The following is a 13,307-nucleotide window of genomic DNA, read 5'->3' on the forward strand; positions in this document are numbered from 1 at the left end:
AAGGGGCTGCGCCGGGGGGGGGGGGGGGGGCGACAGAGGGGCGTTAGATCAGTATTATTATTGGTTGTACTAGTGTGGCTGAGGGTTGTGTTTTCAAAATAATGATGGGTGATCTACAGAGTGTTGGGGGCCAGACACCCCTAACTTTGACCCGAAGTTGACACTATATCTTAATAAAATTGTGAGTATTCTTAATATAATATACGTAGGCCTATACATCAGGTTTTTATAAAAAATAACAGCTGAGCACAGATGCAATCTAAGTAAGCCTAGGCCTGGTCTGGTTCTTAATAAAGTGCGAAGAGTTGGATCAGATTGGATGAGGAGTAACGCGGCGCAATGAACATTCTCCCTTTGACCTCGTCGAGGGCGCCCTTCTCATAAGATATGTCGATTCAAGATGGCTGCGCCCATGGTGTCGCATGTTCCATTTGTTTAGGATCGTTCACAGGGTCCTACTAAAAGCCGACAACAAGCCGACAACGCCGACAACAAGTCCAGAGCGCCGCCAACACGCCGCCAACAAGTTTTAAATACCTCAAAAATGGCAAATAAACCATATAAATTTTAGAATTATGTGTGTTTTGTAATATAAACATAAATTTAATGGAAAAACTTCACGAAAAGTGTGAATTTTTAACCAGAAAAAAAAACTTAACGTTCACGGAGAACGGTCGGACGCCATCTTGGCTTAAAATCGTGTTTGGACCAGTCCATTATGATGCGGGTGAGTCAGACTTAGCAATAGAGGGCGGGCGTCATGCACTGTGCACACTGCAGTGAAGGTCTTCACATGAAGCCCGCCCTCTGTTGTTGACAAGTGCTAAATCTACCCGTATCATAATGGTCTGGTCCAAACACGGTTTTTAAGCCAAGATGGCGTCCGACCGCTTTCCGTGCAAGGGAAGTTTTTTTCTGGTTAAAAATTCACACTTTTTGTGAAGTTTTTACATTAACTTTATGTTTATATTACAGAACACATATAGTTCTAAAATGTATATGGTTTATTTGCCATTTTTGAGGTATTTAAAACGTGTTGGCGGCGTGTTGGCGGCGCTCTGGACTTGTTGTCGGCGTTGTCGGCTTGTTGTCGGCTTTTAGTAGGACCGTCGTTGACATCCCGATGTTTTCCACCGGCAGCTGACTTTCAATTTGGTATTCTTGGAATAATAATGGAGTCTTAATAAAGTGTCCTATGCATTGAGTGCGCGGGAGACAGCAAAACAACCGTGAGTATTGAGTTGGAAATTTTTATTTTTATTTCTTGAAAAAATTGAATTGAATAACTTATTATTTATACTAAATAAATTGTAAATATAATTAATTTTGTTTTTATATTAATATTATTAATATTGTTAAATAAAATAAATTTAATAAATTTTTATATTATATTATTATTAATTTAATAATATAATGAATAGGGTAGATGGCTTTAGCTTTCGATCCAATCCGGACCTTCTTCAGACTGATGCATATTATTATTAATTTTATATATCTATTTGCGGAAAAGTTTCCGTATGGCGCAACCACTTTTTTATTCAATAGTATCAATTAATATAGTTACTAGTATTAGTATAGTAAGTAGACCTATCTTAATCTAATTTACCTCAACCAGAAAATGAGATATCCTTTTTTGTAAAAATAAGTGAAAAAGTGGTGGCGCCATACGGAAAGTTATCCGTTTTAATATTTTTTTAACAAATTAATAATTTGAATGATAGGGACGTGCGGACAATTATCCAAAATAAGGTTTGGAATCGTAATTACCGCCCGACTCAATGGCTGATTTTGCTGAATTTTCCAAAAAGCACCGTCTGTGGGATGGGAAGCCCTTTTTGCTGAATTTCTGAAAAGAAGCGCTGTCTGTTGCGTTGGATCATAGAACAAGGAGGAGGGATGGGTGGGAAGCCTGTTTACCCATCCCATGCAACGGTGCTTTTCGGCAATTCAGCAAAATTAGTCTGGTGGTTATTGTGATAAACCTTTTTGGATTCGGAAGATGTTTTTTGTGCATGTTTTTACACACAAACTTGACTCTGCAAAGTTTTGCTGGCTAAAAATTACCATTTGCATTTCAGGCATTTTGTAATAGCTGCCTAGCGTTATGGAGGCCCAAAATGTATTGCTATAATAATTATACCATTGAGCCTTCTCTACTCCTAGTTAGAACTATATGAGATTCAGCAGAACATTATTCCTAGTTCTAGGAGTAGGTGTAGCCATGGTAGGACGTCAACGGAGGAGTCCAACCTGGGCTAGGAGTTGGTGTAGAGTTGCAAGACCCCACAGACAGAATGTCAGACTGTTGTGTTAAGCAGTCTAGCTACACATCTTTTTAGGATAAGGATCTATCTAAAATTTAGTTATGAGTATTGTCTGATTACTTAATCTTATTTTTTACTGTCATTCATTTGCTTTTAATCTACACAGAAAGGCGTGCTGGCGGTACGTTGTGAATAAAAAAGAGACTAATTAAAATGACACAATCTGCATTTGAGAGGCTGAAGCCAATATGTGTGCATCTCTCCAAAGAACCAACAAATGAAGGAATTAATCAGCTCAAATCTCTCCTTGATGCAATGGGCGAGGGCGCCCTACAGCCTCTTCAACACTATGTTCTCTTTCCATTACGACTAGTTCTAAGAGACCCAAGAAAAGTGTAAGTAACTTTATTGACCCTATTTTGGGTCTAACCTTGATGAACCTGACAGAAATAATCAAAGGGCAAAATGTTTTTGGTTTCACACATCACACTTGGGCCTGATGTTTCACTGGTTTTCTGACCCTTCATCGATAGATTAAATTGGACAGGAACTACAGTGTATTTCATTGATCATACACAAGCCTGTATGCTTCGTTTTTGAAAGGGCAAGGGCACCAAGTCATGTAAAGAGCACCCTATGAGGAAATGAACAATTTGTACTGGGGCATTTCAAGGGCACTAAGGCAATGACCTGGGGCATGGAGACAATCAACTCCATTGCATCCGTGCAGCCCTGCATTATAAATACTGACCATGTTTGTTCCTTTTTTGCAGGCCCACAGGTTGCTGTGAGAATGCTATTGGGTGTATCAGGCAAATATTCTTGGTAACTACAGTAAATGAATGGCAGGTCTTCTCAGATTTCTTTTCCACCCTGTGTATTCTCATCAGTGAAAAGAGTAACTTTAGTAAAGGTAAGGCAGTAAATGTCAAACATATCTGGGGAACTTTCATTCATAAAAAAAAGAAAAGATTTTAGGGGGAATGTGGTGCCTACCAATTTGTATCACATTTTTTGCTCTCAATAGTTTACTTCCGTTTCTATTTCGTTTTGGGCTTATGAAGTGCTACTTTTACAAGTCCCACTAGGAACCAAGAAAATTAAAATAGTCAGTAAGTTTTATAGATAGTTCTTACATTGTCTTTTCAGCCTCCAAACACCCAGAAGAATTGAAGCTAGCTGTGATTCAATGCTTGGAGACTTTGTTAAAACGTGCTTCAAATGAGTGAGTTATTTTAAAATCCTTTGTCTCCCAATTAATAGACTTTGTTAAAACGTGCTTCAAATGAGTGAGTTTCTACACAATCCTTTGTCTCCCAATTAATAGAAATGTCATTATCTTTAACATCCTTAAAACCAAGGAGTTACTCACTCTAAGTTTCTTAAGCTTCACAAACATAAACGATAACTATCCCTAACATACAAGTCTTGTTGACAATATTCTCAATTAAACCTATTTCCATTGTTTTCTGTAAAACAAGGCAGAAATATGAGAAAAATTTAACCAAGCAACATAACAGTTGGTTTAAAAGAAAACAATAGCCCTAAAACTGAACACAAGAATCATACCTCAATAAACCTTATTTTTTTTTTCCTTTAGTGTTCTAAGGCAGCTGTACAGTCCTGAGTTTTTGCCAGCTGTTGGACACGCTGTGTCACTTCTCATAGCTCTAGCAGAATCTGAGAGATTAAGAGAGTTGAGGGTCACATCCATGACCTGTTTGCAAACGCTGGCTCAGTGTCGAGGTAAACATGGTTTCATCTTTTAAAATTCAGAATTGCAAGCAGTCAAAGTTGTTAGTGTTTTAAAGTGAATAAGAGTTGAAGGTTGGCTTGGTGTAAGGGTTATAAGAGTGATGGGGGTTCAGAGAAGCACCGTTTGCCTGTGGCCTTTTTTTCAGTGAGGTCTCGGGAAATCTCTGATCTGAGTATACAGTGTTTTGAATGTATGTGATTGGGGTTCAGAGAAGCACCGTTTGCTTGTGGCCTTTTTTCAGTGAGGTTTTGGGAAATCTCTGATCTGAGTACACAGTGTTTTGAATGTATGTCATTTGATTTACTTATGTTTTGTTTGTGTGTAGAGGGTGAGCTGATGAGCCACGTTGAGGAAGCCAGAGATTGTTTTGGTTCGTTCCTACCGGGAATCACAATGTCTCTCTGTAGAATCATCCAGGGGGATCAGAAACAAGGACAGGTAGGAAAATAAACATCCAGCAGTTATTGACTTTTTCATCCGTATATTGCATTGATTGAGTTTTCTGTTTCATTGATTATGATTGATTGACTTTCCGGTTTGATTATTGCTTTGATTGACTTTTCTGTTTGATTGATTATTGCATTGATTGACTTAATGCCTTTTTTTTGTTATATCCATTTTTCTTCAATGACAACTTTGACACAACATCGTTGGAACCAACAGAATGTCACCAACGTAAGTCCTGATTTGTATTTTGTTTCATTTGACTCGATTTGAAGATATTAAGTAATGCAGAACTAATTCTGAAGCAAAGGGAATTTCACGCTGACAGACATCTCTGAATTTGTTCCAAACTCTTTTTTTCCCTCTCTATTGGTTCTTTTTAGGATCTCTTGTATGCACTGCTTGTAATTTATGATTATAAGAATGGATAACTTTTCATTGTTAATGTATATTCAATTTGTGGTTATACTATGACTATTGTTTAAAAGGAATTTTGATTTTATTTTGACAATAGATTGCAATCAAAACGTGGTCCTCCATTGTTGCCATGGTAATGAGTGATTTTCACTCACCAATCCAACCTGAGTGTCACTTGGATAAAGGCGGGGCAAAGCACGCAGGAAGAGACTTATTGATTAAGAGAACACAAGATTGGGTAGAGTCAACTGCAAAGAAACTGGACATTCTGATTGGTCAGATAGTAACGCTATCAACAAATCCAAACTGGAAAATCCGAACTGCATTGGTGACATTTTCAGAAGAGTTGCTCTTCAGTTGTAAAAGGTACTGACAAATACTATTAAGAAATACTGTTAATAAAATCTTAATTGAGTCTTTCAACTACTTTTTGGTATTGACATGTATGTATGTATGTATGTACCTTGTATTTATTCAGAGAGTATAGATTTAAGTACAAGAGGTAGTGGTGTGCAAACACACCTGTAGCAGCAGTTTTGAAGACAACAAAATTGTGTACTTTATGTATCTTGATGAAAACAGATTGACTAGTGGAGGCAGCTTTGCCAATAAAATCCATGCTTTACACTGTCTTTTGTGTTGGCGCCTAGATCAGTTTTCTGGAGAAGTGCGCATTGTAAGTCCATATTATTATTATTATTGTTATTATCTTGATTCAATTCATAGAGATTAAGCGTGGCAAGAGTGGTAGTTTAACCAATGCTACACAGTATTTTTAAGATTGCTTTCCTATGATCTTGTTAAATTACTATTTCAAACTCAATCTGCTTGATTCCATGGTCTTTAGATCCTTATCGCCAAGCATCCCTAAACTCCTTGAGGTCTTGGTATCACTAGTTGGAGATGAATACAATGAGGTTGCCTCTCACAGTAAGAGGATTCTTTCAAGATTCAGTGAGGCTCATATGAGAGGTACAGATGGAGAAGAAGGTGAAGATGCGAGGCCTTTGGTGGAACTCCTTGAAGACAATTTACATTCCTTGATGACATCGTTGCCTCGGATAATGAGAACATCAGGTAAGTTACAGATTGGTTGACCTTTAGTTAAATCATGGAGTAAACTTTATGTAAACTAATTTGACTTGAATCTGGTGTTGTGTTTTTCTTGAAATCAGTGTCTGCCAAGATGACTTGGTATGTGACTCTAAAGACAAGTAGCTTCATCAAGACGAGAAGAAGAAAAAGATTTGAAGCAAAAATGATGATTTACGTTTAACTTGTTTTTATTTGTATGTTGTTTTGCAAAGACTCAAACTTGTGTTTTAGGTCTTATCATTGAAGTGTTTGCTGTCCTTATTATATTTCACAGAGGTGCATTAAAAGAGGAGTAGTGATGAGGTGAATATCCATTGGTGAAAACTAAATAACTTTTAAAGTTGTTTTCTCTAAAGATTTTTGTTTCCATTTCCTTCAGATGATACCTGCAAACTTTCAACATTGAATCTTGTCATTGGATACTTGAAGTTACTAGGTAAGTGTTTATTATTAATTAGTATATTTTTGTTCAGTCTGCATAATTTGTTGTCAGTCCTCAGTGGTCTTGAAGATATTCTGCTTCCACTATCACTTCTTAACTTCCTCCCTAGGTCCAAGGATCTCTTCTCTTCTCAACTCCATCTCACATCTCAGACGTCTCTCTCTGGCCCTTATCCAGATCTTAGAGTTTGACTTACGGGACATCAAGATACTTGAAGAGACAACCTCTGGCCCAGGTAAATTCCTTTTCTGCAATTCTCAGGGATTAAGACGGTAAGTTGTTTGTCGGTTGAGTACAGGAATGGGCGGGAAGGGGCTGAGGAATGCTCGGGTGAAGGTAACAGCAGAGAGTGGGAGAGGGTCATTTACCCAGAGCGTTGGGTGACCACTGACCCACCATAACACCAGTAAGCATAGCGTGGTGGTGCTGTTGGGGAAGATGTCTTTGCCTTTAAGACATTGTTTCTCTTTGGAACAGAGGTACAAAAGCTCTTTACTCAAAAGATGTTAGACCAAATCCTTCTCAACACTGAGTCTTAAACAAAAATTTATTCAGGTTTAAAATTGTCTGTTTCAGACGGTGCTGCATTTAGCATGGAGGTTTATCAACATTGCCCAACTAGACGTAAATATTTCAAGCATTTCACAGACGATAAAATCTACAAGGCAGTTGTGCAGGTTTGCCATTTGCTTGGATTGTATGGTAAGTTTTTATCAAATCATCATCAGATGTTGAAGTATTTTGCATGATTGTACAATAATGGGTAATTATTACAACTATTATTATTTGATTGTTCTGGTAATGAAACAAGGAATGGTCAAAAGTGTCTTTCTCTGTAACTCGTATGTCTGAAGATACCTGTGAAGAGAAAATGATGAAAGATAGTAAAGGCGGAAAGCTCAAGGTGGGTGGGGTCAGAGAGTGGGGCTAGAAACTCAATTCATATGCAAGGCTCTGGTCTACTAGGGGTTCAAACTCAACAAGGGTCTTATGAAAGGCAGGAAATGACATTACTGAGCCAACCTTCTCCCTTCATGTATATAGGAAACATCACACTTCTTGTGGACCATTTTCTTGATCTCTTCCACGAGACGTCTTCGCATCAGAAACAAGCAGTCCTCATCTTAAATGAGATCATGCTGGGATCAATAGCATCACCGATGGACGACAGCAACAAGGCATCATGGGAAGGATCGGCTTGTCCAGCCTTGAGGGAAAATTCGGAGATAGAGAGCGCAGTTCGGTAAGAGATTTCGCTTTTGAATTTATTTTGAAAACCAAACACATTAAAAAGTAGTTAAAGATTTTTTGTTGCAATAATGCAGCAAGTTGACAAAATGCACCAAACTGACAAAATGCACAATGGGGTATAATGCTTTAGCTTGCACTTAATTGATCTGATCTGATTTGATTTGATTTGATTTATTTGAAACAGCAAAGGTAAATCCCATGCATTCCCTTTGTACATCAACTGGAAACCTAAAGATGAAACGGTGGTGTTGCAGAAACGGAGAAACTTCGTTGCAAGGTCCTATCTCCTTCTACAAGCTTGATTTTTTACTGATGTTCCTCTTCCCTTTCTAGGAATTTACTTCAAGAATACACTTCTCCTTCACATTGGTATCTGACTACAACTCCCAGCCAATCAGAGTCTGCGATGACACATAAAGGCACAGCTAGTTGGCTGGTTGTTTCGCAGCGAGAAGATAACAGCATTTCATTGGCTGCATTGAATAGCAATGTTCTTCTCATCAGTTTATTTTTGGAAGGGATTGGTGCGTTTTCTCAGGTATTACAAATAAATCAGTCACTTTTTATTTCTTGTTGAGTCTTCAATAAAAGTTGGCTTTGAAATGATTTGTTAGAATATTCAATGTTTTTTTCTAACATCATGAATTAATTAACTAACCCTCTCCCACAAAAGGAGGAACTTCCCTGAACCGTTTCTGACCCAATGGCCATCAGAAGAGTTTTGTTATTGCGCTACATTGTATAATTGTTGATTTGTTGAACTTAAAGGTTTTGAGCCCAGCATTCACCATGTTCTTAATGGATTGCCTCTACTCTGTACTGGAGAAAGTTGATGATAGTAAATCCATTATCAGGTAAGATTATTACTCATATCAAGTCTTGAATGAGTCTCTGATTCAGAGGCTTTATCAAGAAAGTTGACATCCTACTGATCCAGCAAAACATCAAATAAAGACAGTTGGAAGAAGAGACGTTGAGTGATTTGGATGGTGCAGCTAGCTCAGTCAATGGACATCGCCCAATAATAGATCCATTAGCTTTATGCAAGCATTGGGAAAACAATGTGCTTTCTACTGTGGAGCAGGCTGGCTCAAAGGACATCACCCAATAATAGATCCATCAGCTTTATGCAAGCATTGGGAAAACAATGTGCTTTCTACTGTGGAGCTGGCTCCTCATCAAACGACATCACCCAATAATAGTTCCATCAGCTTTATGCAAGCATTGGGAAAACAATGTGCTTTCTATTATGTGATTACTGGAGTGATACTGAAGAAAATAAGTACAGAAATAATATTCATAAAAATATTTTCAGAAATGTTGTTTGTGACACACTAAAACCCATAACCCTTATTTTTAGCATAAATTTTTCACTTTGTTTAAGTCTATTTCATCTGTCATCTTTTCATTTTTGTTGTTGTCAGCCAAACAGCGTATTCCACCTTGATGCAAATGTACATGTCATGTGGTTATGAGAGCATTCCAGACCTGCTAAGCTCCAATTCAGACTATCTCGTTGAGTCAATATCATCTGGTCTTAGACATCTTGATATGTACCCTAAGACGCCACTTGTTCTTAAAGTCACACTCCAACATAGGTAAGAAGTCAATGTATTAGACTAACTTCCACCCTTATGTAGCGAAACAGCCCAACTCGAAAAATTACCTTTTAAGAAATGCACGTACAAAGATACGCTGTTTTGCCATAAAAGTGTTTTGAAAGTGTAAAAAGAGGCTGCTAGAAAGGCTGCATGCCTATGATATTTTGAAATTGAAAAAGTGCTGAGTCCCATTATGGCTAGCTAATTAGCTCTATTGTCCCTTCTCTATTCTGGACCATGTTGATGTTACTCAAGATCTGTAGTGATTGAATCTTAACGACTGCATATTACTCTTATTTACAGTAATGCTGATATGTTACCTCTTCTACAAGACACCATTGATGAGGTAAGATTCTCAAGAAACAATTTAAGGTCATGTAACTTTATCTAATATTGGCAACAGTATCAATCTCTGAAAGAGAAAATGTTGTACAAAATTTGCTTCGTCAAATAATTGGTTTTGAATATCAGTGGCCAATGCAACTCTGTCATATTTCTTTCTACATGATCTATTCCATTCTTATATGCGTTATTTATATTCTTTAATAGATTCTAGTGACGTTGGACGAGTATCACCAAGATGTTGCTCCGATGATGATTGATGTCTTGAAGACTCTGGTTGTTGCAATCATCAGATGGTTCCCTGAGGAAAAGGTACCCCAGAGTAATTCAAACTAATACTCATGCCTGGTTCATACTACCTGCGAATGCAATATAAACTTTAACATCACAAAGTTGCAACTAACAATTCAGAAAAGTTGAACCATCCTTTCATATATTTTATTCTGTATATTTTGACTTTTTTGTTATTAGAAGAAAAGATCACCATTAGAAGGGCAGCAAACTGCTGAGCAATCAGTAGATGAGTCCCAATCCAACAATCAAGCTGTAACTCATCAAACAATCAAAGAATTCTTCCTTGAACACCTTCGGCTCAAGCGCCTTGCGCATGGTGATGTACGAGAAGAGGATATAGAGGGCAGTGTTGATGATAGCTCTGGTGATGAGGTTTATGATTGTGAGGATGAGGTTGATAAGGAGAAGGAATTACCTCTACATGTTAAGACTGTGAAAGAGGTAAATCAAAAATAAAGACTTTTAGTGAGCTTGCAAATTCTTTGATGTGTTGCCCATGATAACGTTAAATGTATTATTCTTTGTATTTATAAAACTGATTTTTGAAAAACTTTTTTTTTCTCAATCTTTTACAGAATCAATTCTACTGATGACTGTTTTATTTTACTGACTGTTTTGTTTGTTTATTTTTTTTAAGGTTCTTTCCAGATGTCTCCATTTCCTGTCATCCAGCGACCCACGGCTACGTCTTAAAGTTCTTGACATTATTCAAAATGGCATCATAGCTCTACAAAACTATAAAGGTAGACAAGACAGTAGTAATACAGTGATTTCACTTTGTAATATAATTCAATGTAAGACACTTGTCTGTAATATTGAGTAACTTTGACAGTGTGAAACCATTAAAGATCATTGATTGTTTTTTGTGACCCTTCCTTTAAAAAACAAACTGTTGAGGTGTGTACTTTTTCAGATCTATGCGGAACACTTCATCAAAACAAAGTATCAAGGGGAATCATTCTTGCAAAAATGTGACAAGCTTCCAAGCTTCTAAAATTTACCCAATGTAAATTTTCGTCTAAGATGCAAATTTAAAAAACAATTTTGAGGCTTCATGACCTGTTTCAGAAGTCAAACAATGTCTGATGTCAATCTGTTTTTGTTTGGATTACTTTTTTATTCATCTTCTTGTATATTTCTTTGTAATTTTGTTTTGTTTGTCTTGTCTAACTTTGTTCCATTCAGATGAACTGTTGCCACTGATTCACAGACTCTGGCCTGCCTTTGTACAACGTTTCAAGGATACCGAGCAACTGGTATCCTGCAAAGCCTGTGAGGCACTTGTTACCATGGGGGATACCAGTGGTGATTTTATACAGAAGAGGATCATAAAGGATGTGTGGTCTAAACTGGTGTCCTTTCTTACAACACAATCCAATATCAGGTAAACTTTTAATAGCACTCTGCTCTGCATTAATGCTAAAAAATAGATGCCAAGTAGGCAGTTGTCAGAAAAAGGGTCACATTTCACTAATGAGTACCCACAACCAAGGATTTTGTGTGTACTGACTAAATTACCTGTGCTGTTAGGTGCATCAATGATGCAGTGATTGCGTAAGTGGTTGAATGATTGTCTGACAGTCGAGTGTTTTGAGCAACAGTGACGCCATTAGGGCGAAGGGCTTTAGCAATCATATTTGTACTAAATGTTAATTTTTCTAATATTATTATAATTAGTTAATTAACTGTCCTCATGAGAAACTCCATACCAGGTGACTGTTTTCTCAAGAACCCCCTATTCTCCAACGTGTAGCTGGTATTTCTTGTTCTATTTCCTAAGCACTACTTTGCATCATTTGGTACATGTTGTGCTATTGCTAACTTTCTTGATTTTGTGTTCTTTCAGTGAGAAGTGTGGTCCAGCTTACAGACATACCCCTTCCTGTAAACTACAACTAGCCATCTTTGCTCTCCTTGGTCCTCTTTGTATTACAACAGGAATAGGAGGCAGTGAGTTAGCTACGATGGCTTCTGCCTGCTTGCCTTACCTGAATGCTAGACAACCTGAGGTCTTACAGCATGCTGCATTCAATGTCTTCAAGACGTTTGGTAGTCTGGAACCTGATGCAATGTGGCTTGCATTAAATGATATCTACTGCCCAACCACTCTCAAGGCACCTCATGAATGCTTTCAGTCACACAAGGTAAAGATTGAACGATCATCATTGATGCAAGAGAGTAACACCATCAATAATAGTTGGCAATTTCCATCTAGTTCAATCCCATGTAATTAAACTCAACATTATTAGGATTTGAGAGAGGTTAGGGCCGAAACGTCGGGCCATTAATTTGTTTTATTTACAAAATACGTCCTTTTTTTGGTTTGTAAGCAGTTTACAACAGCTTATTTTACTGTCTCAATAAAAACATTTCAAAACAAAATGCCACCTTGCAAACCCTCGGTTGAGTTTTTGATCATTATTCCTAATTTATATTTCCAGTTTGTTGGTGAGACTCATCCCCAGAGAAACCAGTACTTGAAGAATGTCCAGAAACTTCTTGATCAACTTAATACTTGGTGAGATTGATTCCCTGAATACTTGTGTGATTATAACACCAATGTATGAAAATGGGCCACACTATTGTTGCTTTCAACCTCCATGTGGACTTGTATGGAGGGAATAACAACTTGTCATAACTAGGAAATTAAGATGAGGTCATATGCCAGGCACTCAATTCATGACGTTAGACTCTTTTAAGATACCCATTTCAGTTTCCTAAAGCCCAGTTTATAGAAACTGCAACTTCCCGTAAAGGCAGTCGACACTATTGGTAATTACTCAAAATAATTATTATCATAAAATGTTACTTGGTAACGAGTAATGGGGAGCTGTTGATAGTATAAAACATTCTGAGAAATGGCTCCCTCTGAAGTAACGTAGTTTTTGAGAAAGACGTTTACATATAATACCCACAATAGGTCATGTGCACACAGAGCTCCAGTTAAGGCTCCAAGAGTTATTTGAAAGTGCGCTTTTGGTATGGGATTTGAACAGGCAGAGAAAGCATAAGCAGGAATAGAAGCCTTGTTTTGATAATAGCCTATGATAAATTTAGATATGGGAGTTTTTATCCCAGAAGTTAAAGTATTGTGGTAACGACAAATTCTTAACCATTTGTAGGCTGTTAGTGATAGTCTATTCTGAGGACTGTGCAATGTTGTTACATCATACATAGAGTGCTTGGCTTACCCCAAGCCTTGGAAATAATTCTTTGGTTTATACCAATACCTTGGCGCTATATAAATTCCCTCTGATTGATTGATTGAATACCTGAATGTAGACTTTGACCCCATCAGTCGGAGCTAGTAACCATAGTAATACCTTAAACCTTAAGATAGGAAAGTTGACAACCAAATAATTTGGAGACAAATAAACCATTTCTTGTAAAAATTATCTCCT

At 37.4% G+C, this 13,307-nt stretch overlaps 1 protein-coding gene across 1 annotated transcript; it reads left to right on the forward strand.

Annotated features, from left to right (window-relative positions):
* Window positions 1-714: 714 nt before the first annotated feature.
* LOC139950508 (TELO2-interacting protein 1 homolog) lies at window positions 715-13,301 on the forward strand. The gene is made up of 23 exons (XM_071949232.1): window positions 715-1,229; window positions 2,431-2,659; window positions 3,038-3,177; window positions 3,414-3,489; window positions 3,865-4,010; window positions 4,346-4,458; window positions 4,684-4,695; window positions 4,979-5,247; window positions 5,729-5,958; window positions 6,356-6,412; window positions 6,528-6,653; window positions 6,995-7,120; window positions 7,463-7,661; window positions 8,003-8,207; window positions 8,438-8,523; window positions 9,094-9,267; window positions 9,574-9,616; window positions 9,820-9,924; window positions 10,084-10,347; window positions 10,544-10,649; window positions 11,092-11,290; window positions 11,753-12,050; window positions 12,348-13,301. The coding sequence occupies exons 2-23, from the start codon at window positions 2,478-2,480 to the stop codon at window positions 12,426-12,428; spliced, it is 3,237 nt and encodes a 1,078-aa protein (XP_071805333.1). The 5' UTR covers window positions 715-1,229; window positions 2,431-2,477; the 3' UTR covers window positions 12,429-13,301.
* Window positions 13,302-13,307: the final 6 nt, after the last annotated feature.

Source organism: Asterias amurensis, chromosome 18, assembly GCF_032118995.1.
Source record: "Asterias amurensis chromosome 18, ASM3211899v1".
NCBI classification, from domain to species: Eukaryota; Metazoa; Echinodermata; class Asteroidea; order Forcipulatida; family Asteriidae; genus Asterias; species Asterias amurensis.

Excerpts from the sequence above, each read along its gene's own strand:
- LOC139950508 (XM_071949232.1), top strand. The coding sequence starts at position 2,478 with ATGACACAATCTGCATTTGAGAGGCTGAAGCCAATATGTGTGCATCTC. Across the intron at positions 8,208-8,437 it reads GGATTGGTGCGTTTTCTCAG|GTTTTGAGCCCAGCATTCAC; the intron begins GTATTACAAATA and ends TTGAACTTAAAG. Across the intron at positions 9,925-10,083 it reads GATGGTTCCCTGAGGAAAAG|AAGAAAAGATCACCATTAGA; the intron begins GTACCCCAGAGT and ends TTTTGTTATTAG.